A 19,764-nucleotide genomic window follows, 5' to 3' on the forward strand; every position below is an offset into this window, starting at 1 on the left:
TTATATACTTGCAATAGGCAAGGTTCAGCTTGTCTAGGCTTTAAGCAAAAGAATTTCACACGCAACTCTTCAGTGTGAGTTGTGATTTAAACAGAGTTAGGATTTGGACAGTCACTTCAGATCCTGGACGTATGTGTATTGTAGAAGCAAATTAAATGGAAATATGATTAAAGCTGTTACTAGAAGTGAGTTTACTGTTTTGAAGCCAAAACTTATTTGGAGACTCACTGGAAACTAAATTGATCTTTTTAAAGGAAATTATCCAAAATGACGTTAAGTTCAGAGATTTTGTTTCAGTTGGAATATGATTTTATTTTCTATTTCATTTCATCCATTTATTTTTAAGGAGGCTCCATGCTGGGCAGGACTTGAACTCAAGACTGAGATCAAGACCTGAGCTGAGATCAAGAATCACTTGCTGGGGCGCCTGGGTGGCTCAGTGGATTAAGCCGCTGCCTTCGGCTCAGGTCATGATCTCAGGGTCCTGGGATCGAGTCCCGCATCGGGCTCTCTGCTTGGCAGGGAGCCTGCTTCCTCCTCTCTCTCTGCCTGCCTCTCTGCCTACTTGTGATCTCTCTCTGTCAAATAAATAAATAAAATATTTAAAAAAAAAAAAAAAAAAGAATCACTTGCTGAACCGACAGAGGCACCAGGCACCTCGTTTTGTTTTGCTTTTTAAAAATTTTATTTATTTGACAGAGAGCACAAGTAGGCAGAGAGGCAGGCAGAGAGAGAGAGAGAGGAGGAAGCAGGCTCCCTGTCGAGCAGAGAGCCCGATGTGGCCCTCCATCCCAGGACTCCGAAGGCAGAGGCTTTAACCCACTAAGCCCCCCAGGAGCCCCCCAGGCGCCCCATTTTCTATTTTAAAATGGTCTCAAGGTGTGTTTGCTTTTTTATTTTGGGTAATGTGGACTCTTACTTCCTGCCTTTTTTTTTTTTTTTAAGATTTTATTTATTTATTTGAGAAAGAGACAATGAAAGAGAGCATGAGAGAGGAGAAGGTCAGAGGGAGAAGCAGACTCCCTGTGGAGCTGGGAGCCCGATGCGGAACTCCATGCGGGACTCGATCGGGGAACTCCAGGATCATGACCTGAGCCGAAGGGCAGTCGTCCAACCAACTGAGCCACCCAGGCGTCTCACTTCCTTCCCTTCTTAGAACAAGTTATTTATTACAAGTTCTGCTTTGGTTCTTGTAAGTGCTGAAAATGTTCATGGTTGTTCAGTGCTTACAACAGAAAAACAATTGTATGGCATCAACAGTTGGTGCAAACATTTCTTTCATTTGAAATTTTTAGCTTTTCTAAAAAGCTAAAATTTCAGATTTTTTAAGTTGATTATTGAGAATGAAAATATGGGACACTTATTTGAAAAAATGCTACATCAGGTAGAGTGTGGTCCAAGTAGGTAGTTTTGGGAGGCTCTCCTTCAAGGAACAACAAACACTTAGGAAAGCAGTGGGTCCTGAAGTTAAGGAGGGAACCAAGCATAAAGCAGCTAGAGGCAAGAAAATACTTGAGACTTGGCACCGGCCTCAACCCGTGTTACTCCTACATATTTACTGGAGAGAAATGAACACAGACGTTCACACAAGAACTTGTACATTAAGGTTCATGGAAACATTTTGTAAAAAAAGCCCTAAATAGGAACAACCAACATGCCCATCAACTGGTGAATGGATAAACTGTGGTCCTCCTCTGCAATTTAAAGAAACTACGGGCGGTGGCAAAAGACATAAATGGTAAAAGCCTTGAAAGTACTTACTAATATGACATTTAAATAAAATTCTAGAAGAGGCCAATCTAACTCGGCAACAGAAATATGAATGAGATGGGATTGCCTTCAGTGGGCACGAAGGGCACTATTTGAGGTGATTGGAAAGGTGCTGATTTGGGTAGTTACAAGGGTGTACACACCAAACAGAACAGTGGGCTCGTGAAACCTGCATTTTCCTTTTACGTAAATTATACGTTAAAAAGTGTAGGGGGAAGAAAAAAGGCAAAACGCACGCTCAGGCTAAACGGAAGCCTTGCTTCCCAGGAGGACAGCTGGGGACGGGGAAGGGCGGCTCAACTCTCCCAAGCCCATTCCTGCAGTCCGTCGGTGGCATGGAGGTCCGTCGGTGGCATGGAGGTCCGCGCCGCAGCCGCGGGGCGCTCCCCGGAGGCGCGCACTCGGGGCGGCCGCGGCCCTTCCTGTTTCGGCCGCGCCCTCTGGCGGGCCGGCCGCAGGCGGGGACGGAACTGGGGCGGGGCGGGCCGGAGCGCCGCGAAGGGCGGCGGAGGGCTGCGAGCTCCGGGCTGCGGGCTCCCGGCTGCGGGCTCCCGGCTGCGGGCTCCCGGCTGCGGGCGGCCGTGGTCATGACGGCCGGCAGCCAGGCCGAGGGCGCGGACCTCGACCCCGCCTCCGCGCGGCTGCCCTCCCGGCTGGCCAAGCTGCTGTCGGCGCTTTTCTACGGGACTTGCTCCTTCCTCATCGTGCTGGTCAACAAGGCACTGCTGACCACCTATCGGTGAGGAGGACCTCAGGGGGCCGGGCGGGGGCCGCGGGGTGCCCGGTCCCGGGACCTTCCGGCTCCCGGTGCCGCGCGAGGTCCCGGGGCGAGGGCGCGGTGGGGCTGCCCCTGCCCTCCGAGCACTTCGGCCGCGCCCGGGTCCGCGGGCTGACTGGGACAGAGAGCGCGGAGTCTCCCTGCTGACTCCAATGCCAACGGCGTCAGCTGGGACCTTCGCAGGTTTCTAAAATCCAAATCCCAACCTAACAGTCATTTGCCCTACTGTTTACCGCTGCTGTAAGACACTGCATATCTGTGCTTGCAGAGCTACACCCCAAAGAGAGCTACACCCCAAAGAGAGCTACACACCAAAGCTTTCCAAGGTACAGGCGAGCTGGAACAAGTGATCTGAATGCTAACCTTAAAGGAGAATAGTTCTCTACAAAGCTCTAGATGTTCCACCATCAGACGAGTCCTGAATCCTGAGACGTGCCTTGTTTGGTCTTTTATTCTCAAATTACCAGTGTGTTGAGGGAAAACAATGAGAAGTTCACATGATGTACTTTTTTGGATTAGTGTGCCCTAAGCCGGATTTGTGGCTCCTTGAGCCTATTTATAAGGACTAGAAATTCCTGTTTAATTCTGCTGTCCTTACAGCAGCACTGAAAGCACTGTGGATTTAGATCCAGCTAAACCATCTAATAGCTGTACCTCTTGGGCTACACTCATAGTGAGCAGTTTTCTTAGAAGCCAAAGCTGGATAATTACAAGCCTGTTAATTACCTCCCAGAGCTTTGCAGGAGCTGCCGTAAGTGAGAGGGCCTTTGTAAACCATACTGTGCTGCAAAATCGTGAAATCATAGTTTTATAAAGAGCTTCAAAGAGACCTCAGAGAATATCTTCACCTTTTTTCTTTTATACTTGAGACAGCTGAGACCCACAGGAGCTTGGCTGGTTACACCTCCAACAGTTGGCTTCTGAGCACCTACTATGTGCCAAGCCCATTGCAGGCACCGCGGAAGCAGCTGTGATCAGCACAGAAACCCCACCCCCAACCTCTCACCCCTCCACCCCCCACCCCCGCCAGAGATTCTATACTAGTGGTAGAGACTGGAAAGAAGTGGGTTCATGAATAATCAGGGTGATTTCAGGTGTGGTATGAGAGTTCCGGGGGTGGAGTGGTTGCACAAGAGCCTTCGAAGCTGAAGGGAATGTGAGGAAGGGGGCATGAGTTTGGTCTGCTGGAGGAAATGAGTGAGAACATGGAAGGAGGTGAGAGAGAAATCAGGGGGGAGGGAGGCAGGGAAGGCAGGATCAGATCCTTCCTTCATTCAGTAATAATTATTAAGCACCTGTTATGGGCCAGGCACTGTTCTAGGCACCTGGGATATAGAAGTGAATAAAGCAGATCAAAATCCCAAATGTGATAAAGCAAATATCCATCCTTCTAGAGTTTACATGGAGCTTTCTAGTGAATCAGTAGAATTTATGTTACCTCAGATGCAGTTGTGTGGTCAGGAGAAAAACGAAGGCATGAAAGGGAGTTAGGGAGTGTGGGCATGGGAAAGAGTTTGCTGTCTCATGTGATCAGTGAATCTTTGCTGAGGAGGTGACATGCCAGCCAAGAGTTGAGTGAGGTGAGGGAAATGAGAGAAGAACATTGCAAACATGAAAGAGAAAGGTGTTTGGGTGGGGATGGTACTAGGTGAGGTCCCAGGGTAATGGATTGCTGTATCGTATAGGGCCTATGAAGCAGCCGTGCAAACCATTAGAAGGTGCTGATTGGAGGGGTAACATGAACTAAATCCCTCTGGCTGCTGTGTTGAGAGGAGACATTGAGGGACCAGGGAGGAAGCAAGGAAACTAGGATAAATAGTTTTAATTTTGGTCTAAATGCATTTGGGTGTCCCTTAGAAGGTTTTAGCATGAGGAGTGATATGACATGATTTGTGAGATTAAAGAGATTTCTTTGGCTGGTGGGTGGTTGGAGAACTGATGGCATTGGAATAAGGGAGAGGAGCTAGGAAGCAATTGCTATTTTCTAGATAATTCTAAGAGATGACTTGGGAGTGGGTTGAGGGGTAGTGGCAGATATGGAGGAAGAGAGAGATTTGGGATATTTTTTTGGTGATCCTACAGACCTACTAGGTCTCGACCACTGTGTTGCAAGTATGCTTGCTGGTGTCCGTGGAAAACCCAAATGCTGCTTCAAAAAAATTAGAATGAACATATAACTAAAGCTGTATCATTTAACACATACAAGGCAAGCTAAGTGAAGAAAAAGAAAACTTAAGACATCTATGATAAGAAAAACAAGAGGATAGTATTAAGAGGGTTGTTTGGGAGTGGTTGACAATTATGTTGGATAAAGTTTGAAGGTCAGTCTCGATTTTCTGCCCTTGAATGAGCTGTGTGCTCTCTGGCCATGGCGGTTAACTGCTTCCAAAAACATGTGTCTTGTTGGAAGCAGGAGCCAGTAAACACTGGTTAAGTGCTTTGAAGATGAAGGGCAGTATCCAACTGGAAAGAATTATTATTATATGAGACACCTCATGCTCTAGTCTTTCCATCTTTAAAATTTTGAGTTCCATGATTGAAGGAGGAAATGGAGTTTTTGTCTCTGCAAGGTGAAACTCTTTCAATCCTTAGAAGTAAATATTTCACATATCCGTAATGTAATATACAATCGGAGAACCCTGTTCCAATAACATTGTTTGTTCTCTCATCTCAAAATGCTTTAGGAGCACATTTTTGAGGGGAAGAGGGTTGGGTTAATTTTGTTACAACAATAAACCATAGAAATCTGATCCAAACATTAGTTGTTTGAAGATAGAATGTTGTTGTGGAATAGAAGGAAGGATATTTCAATAATTACCTAATCCACAGGGTCATGAGAAGGTAGCTCAAAGGATGTTTTTTCTTTTCCATTTTGAAAAGATTGTTTCTGTTTGGGGTATAAGACTGACGGGTGGTCTTTGTTCTTTGTTTTGTTAGACTTCTCTGGTTCATTGTAATGCTAGATTTATCTGATTGCACAGAGAGGTCTTTGAAGGATGTGAACTCTCAGACCCTGTTAAGGTGAGAGGGGAAAAGCAAGGTCATCTAAGAGTCTGTGGCCAGTTGGTTATACCAGTGGGTCTTTGCAATCAGATTCATGAGCGTTGTGCAGGTGGTCTGGGTCGGCTTTTTTGGTTGTCATTGTAATATACTGTTCTCTATGACATGCAAGAATTTATAATGGAGCTTAATAAAAATATAGAGCTTAGTTGTATTTAGTTTGACAAACATTTGCTGTATGTCTTCTTCTTTATGCATCCCAGGACTTTGGGGATTATTTAGCACAGTGCTTTCCAAACCTGCCTGTGAGTGTGAATTACTTGGAGAGGTTTTTATAAAAGCTATTGAATTGAGTCTCCAGCAGTGGGAACAAGGAAATTCGTATTAAAAACAAAACCAACTTGAAATTTTCTCTTACTCTGATGAAAACCTGTTCTCTCCAGAAGACGCAGCTCCCTTGGCCCCTGGAAGCAGCTGGTTCTTGGTTTTACCCTGGGTATGGCCAGGAGGTGAGGTTGGGTCCTCATGCTTCCCCAATGGCCAGGCTCCATGTTCTCCAAAAAGTAGAGGGACCACTGCTTGTGGTCCTCTACAGTGGCTCTTGAGCTCCTGTCATTCACGTAACAAAGTGTCCTGGTCTTCTCCCCCTGGACTGTCGTCAACCTTGGGGACTTCAGGATCCACAGACGAACCCTCTCAGCTGGTACAGCCCCGCTTCCTACAGTCACTCCCAGGGCCATGTGCTTGGCGTGACCTGCCAGGTGTCCACTCTCCACCCTGCCTCCAGCTCATGTCTGCACATCCCACCCTGCAAGTCCTTCCTCAGTCCCACTGGGGCGGCATTGATCCAGCACAGCCGACCACCTGCCTCTCTCCTTCAGCACAGAGCAGCGCAGACTGTTGTGGGAGGAAAACCACTTCTGAACTGACTGGGTTGACTTTAAAAGGATGATCATGAAGCTTAACCAGCTCTCCTTCCTACCCCGTCGTTTCTTCTGGGGGCTTGCTTTCCTCATCTCAGAAGCAACTCCTTCACGCTTTCTCCTTCATCCTAAAACTTCCCACACACCCCACCCTCCACTCCCCATCTCTGGTACTATTGAGAAAGTAGAGGCCATCAAAGAGGCCTCCACCTTACCCTTGATGGTAGGATGTAGGGACTCTTTTGTCTCTGTGGAAGGTCTAGCTCTCCTCTTCCACAGGTCTGCTCTTCCAGCTCCTTCGGTCTCCTCCTCTGTTCTGCCCTTGGAAACATGTTCAGGTTTCTTAAGAGAAAATAACCCATACTCGATCCCTCATGGACCCTCATTTCTCTGTTCCTTTCAGAGTCTTGACTGTTGAGAAGTTGTGTACCCATGGTCTTCACTTCCTCACATTCACTAGTATAAGAATTCATTTAAAAAATTGGAGGTTATTGGGGTGCCTGGGTAACTCAGTCATTAAGCAACTGCCTTTGGCTCAGATCATGATCCCAGAGTCCTGAGATCAAGCCCTGCATCAGGCTCCCTGCTCCTCGGGCAGCCTGCTTCTCCCTCTCCCACTCCCCTGCTTGTGTTCCCTCTTTCGCTGTCTCTCTCTCTGTCAAATAAATAAATAAATAAAATCTTTAAAAATTTAAATACAGAAATATACGAAGAAGATAATAATAATTATATTCCCATCTACCTAGAATCAATATCTTGAAATATCTACTAAAAACAATTTTTCTGAATGTAAGCTCTGTGGCCAGTGTGGGGCTTGAACTCATGAACCTGAGATCAAGAGTCACATCATCCACTGACTGAGCTAGCTACATGCCTCTCTCTCCTTTTTTTTTTTTTTCCCCCAAGAAAAGTCATTCTGGCATGATCATTACAAAGAATTCAAACAGAAGAAAAATATTAAGGTGAAATTTTAAGAAATACCACTAAATACTTAGTATTTTAGAAATACTAAGGAATATGTACTAATATTAAGGTGGCTCAATCATTAAGCATCTGCCTTTTGCTCAGGCCATGATCCCAGGGTCCTAGGATCCAGCCCCTCATGGGGCTCCCTGCTCGGTGGGAAGCCTGCTTCTCCCTCTCCCTCTCTCCCTGCTTGTGTTCCCTCTCTCGCTGTCTCTCTCTGTCAAAGAAATAAATAAATTTTTTTTTAAAAAAAACAAATACTACGAAGATGTATAGATTACTTTTTAAATATATATATATCTTAGATATAGATATATAGGTATATATCATATACATATATATATATGTATATTTATCCATTCATCTGTCAGTGAACATCTGGGCTCTTTCCATATTTTGGTTATTATGGACATTGGAAAGAAGGGCTTTAATTTAATTATTTTTTCAAGTATCACCTAGGTGCCCCCCCCAGCACTTTTCATGGTGAAAAGTTTCAAGCATACAGAAAAATGGAAAGCAGACATCACTGAAATGCAGTAATGAACATTTTATTATATTTGCTTCCCCCCAGCCATTGAAAGTAAGTTACAAATATCCTGATTCTGCACTCCAGTTTTGGGGGTGCATATATTTTAACATGTCTCTCCTGAAATAGTCTCCTGCACAGTATAATTTTTGCTTTTAACAAATTTTAATGATTTCCTAAAGTAATCTAATACCAAATATATAATCATCCCAGTTGTCCCAAGATATTTTTATGGTTGTTTTAAACATTTAAATCAAGATCCAGTCAGGGTTCATGAAATGCATTGAGTTATGTTTTTATAGTTTATTTTAATCTAGAAAAGCTCCTCATCCCATTTCTTCCCCATGATACTGACTTTTTGAAAAGCCTGGGCCAGGTATTTTATAAAATGTCCCACATTATGGATTGTCTGATTTATGTTTTAAAGGCTTGCTTAGCTTATTTCCCAACTGAACTTTATATCTAAGAGCTTGATTACATCCAGATTAAACCTTTTTGGCAAGGGTGCTGCATTGCTGACCCTGTGAACTCTTATTGTATCATTTCGGGGCTGTGCTACTATTTGTCATGTTGGCTGCTTTTAAGGCTTATTTAAGTGGGGATTGCAAGTTGCACATATGCATGAAATTTAGTTTTTTTCTTCTTAAGATTTTTAAAATTTATTTATCTGACAGAGATCACAAGTAGGCAGAGAGGCAGGCAGAGAGAGAGAGAGGAGGAAGCAGGCTCCCCGCTGAGCAGAGCCCAATGCAGGGCTCGATCCTAGGCCCCTGGGAACATGACCTGAGCTGAAGGCAGAAGCTTTAACCCACTGAGCCACCTAGGTGCCCCATGAAATTTAATTTTAACTGAATTTCAGATATAGATTTCTTCACTACAAGTGCTAGTATTTTCTTAAAAGATCCCTCTGAGATGAAGAGGTCGTGAAAAACATTAAGAAGTTGATCTCATCAGCACATCTGGGTGGCTTACTTTGTTCAGTTCAGTGTCTGCCTCCAGCTCCCGTCACGGTGGGCTGGGGCCCCACATCAGCTTCCCACTCAACGGGGAGTCTGCTTGTCTCTCTCCCGCCGCCCCTCCCTCTGCCTCTGCTCTTTCTCTCTCTCTCTCAAATAAATAAATAAAATCTTAAAAAAAAAAGTTGATCTCACCATGTTTATTTTGTAAACACGTTTCAGTTTAAGACTTCCCTGCTATGAAGGATGAAGATACTTGCGTGGTTCTTCCTGTCTCCCCTCCTCCCCTCCACATCTTGTTTTATATGAAGCAAACTGTTGTGTAATTATAATCCCACAGCTGTTTGAATCTGTTCTATATTTAAATGGAGATAGTAATCAGCAACAGCCTTTTTACCACAATGTCTCCATTCCTAAATTTATTGTTTTGATTTCATTCCTAATAGGTGGATTCCATTGTCAGGTAGGGTTTTTTGTTTTTGTTTTTGTTTTTTTTTTAAAAATGGATTTCATGGTTGCTGCTTTACTTAGGTTGAAGAGTCTTTATTTATTTATTTTAAATTTTTTTCAATTTATTTATTTTCAGAAAAACAGTATTCATTATTTTTTCACCACCCCCAGTGCTCCATGCAAGCCGTGCCCTCTATAATACCCACCACCTGGTACCCCGACCTCCCACCCACCCCTGCCACTTCAAACCCCTCAGATTGTTTTTCAGAGTCCATAGTCTCTCATGGTTCACCTCCCCTTCCAATTTACCCAAATTCCCTTTTCCTCTCTAACACCCCTTTATCCTCCATGCTATTTGTTATGCTCCACAAATAAGTGAAACCATATGATAATTGACTCTCTCTGCTTGACTTATTTCACTCAGCATAATCTCTTCCAGTCCCGTCCATGTTGCTACAAAAGTTGGGTATTCATCCTTTCTGATGGAAGCATAATACTCCATAGTGTATATGGACGACATCTTCCTTATCTATTCATCCGTTGAAGGGCATCTTGGTTCTTTCCATAGTTTGGCAACCGTAATTTTATTTGACAGAGAGACAGCAAGAGAGGGAATACAAGCAGGAGGAGTGGGAGAGGTTTCTGGCAGAGCAGGGAGCCCGATGTGGGGCTTGACCCCAGGACCCTAGGATCATGACCTGACCTGAAGGCAGCCGTGGAACATTCTTTAACAGTGTGCTTTTATTTTTTTTTTTAAAGATTTTATTTATTCATTTGACAGAGAGAGATCACAAGTAAGCAGAGAGGCAGACAGAGAGAGAGGAAGGGAAGCAGGCTCCCTGCTGAGCAGAGAGCCCCATGCGGGACTCGATCCCAGGATCCTGCGATCATGACCTGAGCCGAAGGCAGCGGCTTAACCCACTGAGCCACCCAGGCGCCCTACCAGTGTGCTTTTAGATCTGAAGATTCAGTCTATTTATTTTCCTCGCATCAACAAATTTGCTTTTTATCTTTGAATCATTTTCTTTCTTTCTTGAATTCCTTCTTTTCCTGTATTATATTTTCCCCTAACCTGGCCTCTTTGTCTGTCTTCTGTAAGCCTGTTCTTGTCGTTTCACCGTTTATGTTGCTGTCTTGTGATCTCATTTGCAGTGACAGGTTGTGTTCTCTGGCAAGCAGACTCTGAGAGGCGGAGGAAGTATACTGAGGAGAGCTCTTAGAATGTACTCCTGAGGAAGAGTGAGGGAAGTCGGATTTGGCTGTAGTGCAAGCACAGCAAAGCCTGATCCCAGGGGCTCTGGTGCTGGGATGGCCCAACAGACCAATTCTGAACTAGGGTAGGGACCCTGGTCTTTTACACTTTTTGTACAGACCAGAGATTGGAATGCAGGAGACTCACAGGGAGGGTGTTTACTATTTGACAAAGTAGCCTTCCTCAGCTGAGGATGTTCTTGGGCAACTGGGGGAATAAATGCTCAGTCCAGAGGGAGTCTGGATGGCAAAAATGGCATCCAGCCCTTGGAATTAGTTTTATTCTCCTGGTGGTACTGTCCATTCATTCCATTTCCTTTGATAAGTTAAGTCCATTCTTTACTGTCTTCTTGCCCTGGCTGAAATCAGTGACATACAGATTGGGGGGTGTATGTGTGTGGGGGGTGGTATTTCCCTCTATTGTAGTAGCCTGAGGAATGGCTGGGAGACAGTGCAGTGCTGCCTTCTTAAAAATGGTGTGGTTTTAGGGGCGCCTGGGTGGCTCAGTGGGTTAAGCCGCTGCCTTCGGCTCAGGTCATGATCTCGGAGTCCTGGGATCGAGTCCCGCATCGGGCTCTCTGCTCAGCAGGGAGCCTGCTTCCCTCTCTCTCTCTCTGCCTGCCTCTCTGCCTACTTGTGATTTCTCTCTGTCAAATAAATAAATAAAATCTTTAAAAAAAATGGTGTGGTTTTAATTTGAATCTCCCAGATATCACCTTACACCAGTTAGAATGGCCAAAATTAACAAAACAGGAAACAACATGTGTTGGAGAGGATGTGGAGAAAGGGGAACCCTCTTCCACTGTTGGTGGGAATGCAAGTTGGTGCAGCCTCTTTGGAGAACAGTGTGGAGATTCCTCAAGAAATTAAAAATAGAGCTTCCCTATGACCCTGCAATTGCACTCCTGGGTATTTACCCCAAAGACACAGATGTCGTGAAAAGAAGGGCCATCTGTACCCCAATGTTTATAGCAGCAATGGCCACAGTCGCCAAACTATGGAAAGAACCAAGATGCCCTTCAACGGATGAATGGATAAGGAAGATGTGGTCCATATACACTATGGAGTATTATGCTTCCATCAGAAAGGATGAATACCCAACTTTTGTAGCAACATGGACGGGACTGGAAGAGATTATGCTGAGTGAAATCAGTCAAGCAGAGAGAGTCAATTATCATATGGTTTCACTTATTTGTGGAGCATAACAAATAGCATGGAGGACAAGGGGCGTTAGAGAGTAGTAGGGAATTTGGGTAGATTGGAAGGGGAGGTGAACCATGAGAGACTATGGACTCTGAAAAACAGTCTGAGGGGTTTGAAGTGGTGGGGGGGTGGGAGGTTGGGGTACCAGGTGGTGGGTATTATAGAGGGCACGGCTTGCATGGAGCACTGGGTGTGGTGAAAAAATAATGAATAATGTTTTTCTGAAAATAAATAAATTGGAAAAAAAATGGTGTGAAGCAGGGGTCAGGATTGTGTATCTAAATTACCAGTGCCATTTGTTGAAAGACCATCTTTCCCACACTGCTCTACGCTATCTTCTTTGTCACATATGTGTGTATCTGTCCTCATCTCTGTTCTCGAACCTTTTAGAATCTCTAAAAGTTAGAGAGAGAGTTTTATTCGAGTCCAAGTGAGGATAGCTGCCTCAGAAACATGCTCTTCACAAGGAAGAAAGAGCTCCAGAGAATGAACAGTTTTTACAGGGTTATATATTGTTTTTATGTCTTGTAGAAGCTCAAAAGATTATATATGAACATACAGGCAAGAATCACAAGTTTTTTCTTCTCATCAATTGTAATCTTTAATTAGCCTTTTATTAGATTTGTTCCTGGGTATATTATTATTATTATTAAAAGTTTTTATTTATTTGAGAATGAGAGAGAATATGAGTGAGGGGGGAGGATCAAAGGGAGAGAGAGAAGCAGGCTCCCTGCTCAATCCTACGATCCCAGGATCATGGTCAGTCTAAGATTTTTTTTTTCAGTCTAAGATTTTTTAATAACTCCTGACATTATGTATTATAGACGGTCTGCGAACTTTTGTCAGTTGTTAAAATTGTTATTCTGTGTTTTTAAACAGATTCCCATCACCAATTTTTCTTGGAATTGGGCAGGTAAGTGAAAAAGAAAAATTAGCTGCTTAATTAGTTGTCATCATACATGATGAAATTTTAGTGCTTTTGCTTAAAACCATGGTTTACAGATTCATTCAACTGGCAGAGAGCCAGAGGATCATGGTACTTTTGGTGAAACAGCATTAATTTTTTTTTTAAAGATTTTATTTATTTACTTGACAGAGATCAGAAGTAGATAGAGAGGCAGGCAGAGAGAGAGGGGGAAGCAGGGTCCCTGCTGAGCAGAAAGCCCCATGGGGCTTAATCCCAGGACCCTGAGATCATGACCCAAGCCAAAGGCAGAGGCTTTAACCCACTGAGCCACCCAGGCGCCCTAAAACAGCATGAAATATTGACATATCTTATGTCTTTCTATAATTTAGGAAATATTGTATTTTCAGGAAAAAAAAATCCAAACAACTACTTGTTTCAGCTTCCTTAATTGGATTAATTGGATTTAATTACCCTAAAACTAGGGGCCAGAAGACTGAAAGCTTCCAAGGCCTGGTGGGCAACAAATGAATGGGTTTGAAGCCTGAGGTAGGACTAGGAGCACAGTTCCTCCAGTTGAAGTGTGCTATTGGTACTCAGTTTAAGCCACTGTGCTGAGAGGAGAAGGGTTGGGGAGATGAGATTGGGTTATTATACACCCTTATTATCAAAACCCTGGAGGTGTTTCAAGAGGCAGGGGTTTTGAATGTTTACATCAAATTTGTAAATGCTGGCAACACGTTCCAATTTTTACAAAACTCTCTATGGGCCTAACTAAATATGCTTGTATTTTGCTTCCTGCAGTTTGTGATTTTTTCATTCTCAAGTATAAAGATGAGGTTGGATAAGCTTTTAGACTAACCTCATTTGGCTCCTTCTGAAATTTCCCATTAATATTAATTCATAGCTTGTTTACTCTCTTGGTCATATGCTGGTGATTTCTGGTAGACAAGTGGAAACAGGCACCAAAGGCACATTTTTGATATGTTTGTTTGGTTTTGCTTTAATTTACAGGGAAAAAATGTAAAATTAGGAAAATTGTATCTGTTAATTAAATTTTTAATTGTGAGTCTTGGAAAGGATGTCATTTATATGATTAAACATTATTCTGGTTAAATGTTTTGCTCATAAGTCACTCTTTACAACATAATTTTAGGGAAAAAGTAGTAAAAAATCAATATTTTCCTTAAGGTCAAAAATAGATTGTCTTAGTGTTTCAATGTGAAATAGGCAGAAAAAAGTACTTTAAAAGATCAGTGAATATGTGATAATGTGCCCTTAGTAATCCCCAAGGCAAATAAACTCACTGGCTTACTCCAAGTAAAGCCTTTCTGATATGCAATTTGTGTGGAAAGAGAGCAGCAGACCCAATTTTAAAAGTCTGAGTTGCAGAATATTTTAAATAAGGGTTAGTATATTTCTGTAAGAATTACAAAGTAAGTTATAAATATAAACTATAATTATAATTCAAGATGGGCTCATGTTACATTCATCTATCATAAGCATTACATTTGTAAACTCATTAAGCTCAAGGATTAGGATGATAATCATGTTGAAGGAGTTCTTAAATTTTTGCTCATAATGTGGAGAAAATTAAGTAAGTTCTAAAATTTGCATAGGAAAATGATATTAAAATTTTTTACTATGAAATTAAAATTTTGTACTCATAATGATAATCTGGAGTATTTCTAATATACTTGCTATACTCCAGGTTAATAGGGTTTGAATGAGACATTTTTGCAGGACTGACTAGATTGAAGAGAAAAATAAATCCCTTTTAAAACTCTTTTTCTCGGGACGCCTGGGTGGCGCAGTTGGTTGGACGACTGCCTCCGGCTCAGGGCGTGATCCTGGAGTCCCGGGATCGAGTCCCACATCAGGCTCCCAGCTCCATGGGGAGTCTGCTTCGCTCTCTGACCTTCTCCTCGCTCATTCTCTCTCTCACTGTCTCTCTCTCTCAAATAAATTAAAAAAAAAAAAATCTAAAAAAAAAAAAAAATAAAAATAAAACTCTTTTTCTCTTGGGGCACCTTGGTGGCTCGGTGGGTTAAAGCCTCTGCCTTCGGCTCAGGTCATGATCCCGGAGTCCTGGGATTGAGCCCCGCATCGGGCTCTCTGCTCAGCGGGGAGCCTGCTTCCTCCTCTCTCTCTGCCTGCCTTTCTTTCTACTTGAGATCTCTGTCTGTCAAATTAATAAAATCTTAAAAAAAAAAAACACAAAAAACTCTTTTTCTCTTAATTTGTCTTCTGTGTTACAGGAATACTGAACATCACAGAAAGCGTGTTTATCTGTAGAGTTTGCCCCCTCAAGGGAGCCCCAGTCTCTATGTGGGAAGGTGACCATATGCTCTACACAGGAAATATGGTCCAGAATCAAGGAATGGCCTCTCTAACTGTAGTCACTCTGGCCAGTTTTGGGGACACCATTTCTTTTTTCCCCCTCTGTCACTGTTCCTTGAGCCCCTTGAGACAATATGTATATGTGTGAGCTATTTGATTTTATGCTTTTTAGGGGCACCTGGGTGGCTCAGTGGGTTAAGCCGCGGCCTTCGGCTCAGGTTATGATCTCAGGGTCCTGGGATCGAGTCCCGCGTCAGGCTCTCTGCTCAGCAGGGGGCCTGCTTCCCTTCCCCTTTTTCTGCCTGCCTCTCTGCCTACTGTGATCTCTCTCTGATTTTATGCTTTTTGCCTATAGTTCTGATGGAATTTATACATTGACAAAAAAATAATTTTTAATACTCTAGGAAATAGTTATTATTTGGAACCTAGAAAATGGATTTTTCTGAATAATACTTTCTTTTTGATGAATGTGTTTTCTTCTGATGATGTCTTTGTACCTCAGTCTTTCCAGGTATTTTGCTAAAGTTTCTCCCTCCCCCTCTTTTTTTTTAGATGGCAGTGACCATAATGATACTGTATGTATCCAAACTAAATAAACTAATTCATTTCCCTGACTTTGACAAGAAAATTCCTGTGAAGGTATGTGATGAAAAGTATATAGAGCTTTGATGGAACATGTGAAAATGCTATAGAATTTAAATGGATCTAAGAATACATGTCAATTTCCACACGCAGTGTGCTTCCTGCTTACACTGGGTAGAGACGACTTCTTCTTCTTCAAGATTTTATTTATTTGACAGAGATTTTATTTATTTGACAGAGAGATACACAGCGAGAGAGGGAACACAAGCAGGGGGAGGGGGAGAGGGAGAAGGAGGCCTCCTGCTGAGCCAGGAGCCTGATGGGGCTAGATTCCAGGACCCTGGGATCATGACCTGAGCTGAAGGCAGTTGCCTAACGACCAAGACAGCCAGGCGTCCCTGGGTAGAGACTTCTTAATAGAGATATTGTATTACTCATTCAGTTGTTCATTAACATAATGTAATAATAGTGGAAGTATGTGCTTAAGAACTGACATTAAATAAATACTTATGTCTTCTGAAAAGGCAAAGCCCTACCAGGAATTGGTAAGTTTTTTTTGCTAAAAAAACAAACAGATAGCAGATATCTAGGCTTTGTGGGCTAGACTGTCTCTCTTGGAACTATTCAGCTCTGCCACTGTATCATGATATATAAATGAATTGCTGTGATTATGTGCTAATAAAACTTCATTTACATAGACAAAAGCTGGGCCAAATTTGACTCTTTGGCCCTACTTTTCTGATCTTGGTTTAAATTTTCATTTTTAACTTAGATTGATAAAGCATAAAACCTGCCTTTCCTTCCTAGAATTTGGAACAGAACTACCTTTCTTGAACAGTTGCTGGTTCAATAAACAGTTGTTTTAAGCCAGGCATTTAATTCTTTGAGCAATTCTATACAACAGGTGGCATTAACTGGATTATGATGGCATTTTTTGGATTTAGGGATATTAAATCAGCCTGTCAGTTCCTTGAGGGTGAGGACCTCACATGGCTTCTTCACTACCACATCTCTAAGGCCTGGAAAGACACTGACATCTATCACTAGGTTATTCATTAGACTGACCAAGCACATGGGTAGAGCATCAATAATCAGGGACATTCACAAAAAGAGAAAAACAAAATATTGAAGTGTAAAGAAAGCTATAAACACAATCATAACTTGAAAAATCAGAATATCGTTGGGTTTGCTTATACTTAGTTTATGATATACTATAATTTTAAACATTTTAAAATTGTGAAAAATGATCTATATATAGGGAAAAAGGCATCATTCATGAATGTGTAGTTGCATGAATAATAAGCTGTGCGGTCATTATCTAGGTCATGGGATAGGATCACAATTTTCCTTACCCACTATTCTGACTTCTGTGTAATACTTTTCTTGCTTTCTTTGAAATTGTTCTAATATGTATTCCTGAATTATGTTTTGCTGAGTTAGTTTTGCCATTCTTGAATGTTCTGGGAAAAGAATACTGTTCTGAACATCCTTAGGGTTGGATCTCAGTGCACATGTATTAGTCAGCTAGGGCTCCCATAACAGAATACCACAGACTGAGGGGCTTAAACAACAGGAACAAGTTTTCTCACAGTTCTGGTGGCAAAAAAGTCCAAGATCAAGGTGTCAACAGAGTTGGTTTCTGTTGAAAGTTCTTTCCTTGGTGTGTAGACCACTGCCATCTTTCTGTGTCCTGATGTGGCCTTTACTTTGTATGTGCACACTCCTGGCATCTCCTCTTCTTAGAAGGACCTCGAACCTTGGATTAGGCCCCATCCTTATGATATTACCTTAATTACCCCTTAAAAACCCTATCTCCAAATATAGTCACATGGGGTTAGGGCTTCAAAATATGATTTTTAAAGACAATTTAGCCTAAAATGATACTTGTGGCATGAATTTCTCTTGGAGGCATTTCAGGAAGTGGAATGGTTGACTCCTATCCTACGCACATCTGCAACTTGAGTAATTAATGTCAAAGAGTTCTCCAAAGTGGTTGTACCAGTTCACACTGCTGATACAAGTGCATGAAAGTCCCTGTTGCTCCACATTCTTGCCAATCCTTGATATGTCAGTTGTTTTATTTATTTCTTTACTTTTTTTTAACTTTATGCTATTTTAATTACTGTGTGTCAATATGTCAGTCATTTTAAATTGTGCTGATCTGGTGGGTGTATAATGACTTATTGGCTTTTATTTGCATTTTCTTGGTTATCAGTGAGATTTTTCTTTCTTTCTTTCTTTTTTTTTACTATGTTATGTTATTCTTTCCTTTCTGCATCCCCCATTTTCCACTTTCCTCCTTATTAAAGTACCTCCTTTAGAATGTACTAATGGTCAGCTTAAATTCCCTTAGGTTTTATCTGTAAAAGATGATGGTTTTCCTTTGCTTTTGAAAGATACTCTTGCCTTCTAACTTAATAGATCTTGGAGCATGTAATTCTGCTGTCTTCTGACTTCCATTGTTTTTCTCTGGGTTTCTGTTCTCACTTAAGTTTTGGCCTGGGTACTCACTATCTCCCCACATACTTTTATGAAGGTTTTAAGTTATTTTACGTAGTATTTTTAATTGTTTTCAGTGGGGAGATTAACACAAACAATCTAGCCCACTGTTTCTAAAAACTGGAAGTCAGTATTGTTTTTATTTTGAATTATATATGGAAAGGGGGGGCAACTGATTCTTTTCAATGCCTAAGAACTTCTAAAGTTGTAATATCTGAACAGTGCTATTGTTGAGCCAGGGGTAGGCTGCCAACCAGAATGCTATTAATGAAGAGGGGAAGGTCCTGGATCTGAGGTCCTCTCTTCTTTGTGTCTTCTTTCTTGAGCAAATCTCCTGATAATAAAATTTTATAATTCTTTTGGGGATAGATGATAATTACTATTTCAAAATCCTTCAAAGAATATCTTATCTCAGTTACTGCTTAATGTCTTTTTAGTGGAAGAAGAAATGCTGGACTCACCAGGATAGCTATGGGTTATCATATCAGTCAAAAAGTTCTCCGTTATTGTGTGACCTTATGAAAGGGTATATATATATTTTTTATTCATGGAAGCCTAGATCTTCCATTTTGTGTGTTTGTTCAGTATGTTTTGAACAATATTTCTCTTGACAATCAGAAAACAGTTCAGGAGTTCAGAGCTCAGGAAACCTAATTCAAGTACTGCTGGTACATTGTTTAACCTTGGTAGATATGTAATCATTCTAGGCCTTGAAAACAAATAAAGTAACTCCACAGTAATGTGGCTGGTAGACACAACTTTTTGAAAGGGTCACCAGCCTTGTGACATTCCAGTGAGATATGAATCTTTGCTGTCATCCAAAAAAGTGCATAATGCATAGAGAACAAGTTTGTACACCTTCTCAAGGGGCCATCTGAACCCGAGGCATGAACTACAAATACCCCTCCTCAACTCAGCAATGCAGCCAGGGGTCTACACTTAAGAGAGGTGCTTGTTGGGTATTCATCCTTTCTGATGGAGGCATAATACTCCATGCCTCCATCAGAAAGGATGAATACCCAACTTTTGCAGCAACATGGACGGGACTGGAAGAGATTATGCTGAGTGAAATAAGTCAAGCAGAGAGAGTCAATTATCATATGGTTTCACTTATTTGTGGAGCATAACAAATAACATGGAGGACAAGGGGAGATGGAGAGGAGAAGGGAATTGAGGGAAATTGGAAGGGGAGATGAACCATGAGAGACTATGAACTCTGAAAAACAACCTGAGGGTTTTGAAGAGGCGGAGGGGTGGGAGGTTGGGGAAACCAGGTGGTGGGTATTAGGGAGGGCACGGATTGCATGGAACACTGGGTGTGGTGCAAAAACAATGAATACTGTTATGCTGAAAATAAATAAAAAATTTTTAAAAAGAAAAAAAAAGAGAGGTGCTTGTTCAGAGCCTCCCTTTAGGGAGATAGTCTGCCAATGTTGATAAGGTCAACGTTTCCATTTCAGCGCAGATCCACTCCACTGCACCATGATTATAGATATCATTGCCCACCTAACTATTTTGGTCACATGGAGAAACTCATGATGTGTTTTAGATTGTGGGAAATTCACAGTTGTTACAGGGAAATAGACTCAAACTGACAGGAAGTGTCACCATTATGT

At 42.1% G+C, this 19,764-nt stretch overlaps 1 protein-coding gene across 2 annotated transcripts in view; it reads left to right on the plus strand.

The window, feature by feature from the left end:
* The first annotated feature begins 2,334 nt into the window (after positions 1-2,334).
* The window catches only part of SLC35D2 (solute carrier family 35 member D2), a 49,406-nt gene continuing 31,976 nt past the window's right edge, over positions 2,335-19,764 (plus strand). For both annotated transcript variants that reach the window (XR_006386418.1, XM_044265743.1), the window contains exons 1-3: positions 2,335-2,509; positions 12,703-12,736; positions 15,620-15,706. Coding sequence is in view for 1 of the 2 variants with exons in the window: in XM_044265743.1 (XP_044121678.1) it covers positions 2,358-2,509; positions 12,703-12,736; positions 15,620-15,706 (273 nt within the window). In the remaining variant the exon portion in view is untranslated. The remainder of the gene's footprint in view (positions 2,510-12,702; positions 12,737-15,619; positions 15,707-19,764) is intronic.

This window comes from Neovison vison, chromosome 9 (assembly GCF_020171115.1).
Source record: "Neovison vison isolate M4711 chromosome 9, ASM_NN_V1, whole genome shotgun sequence".
Classification (NCBI taxonomy): Eukaryota; Metazoa; Chordata; class Mammalia; order Carnivora; family Mustelidae; genus Neogale; species Neogale vison.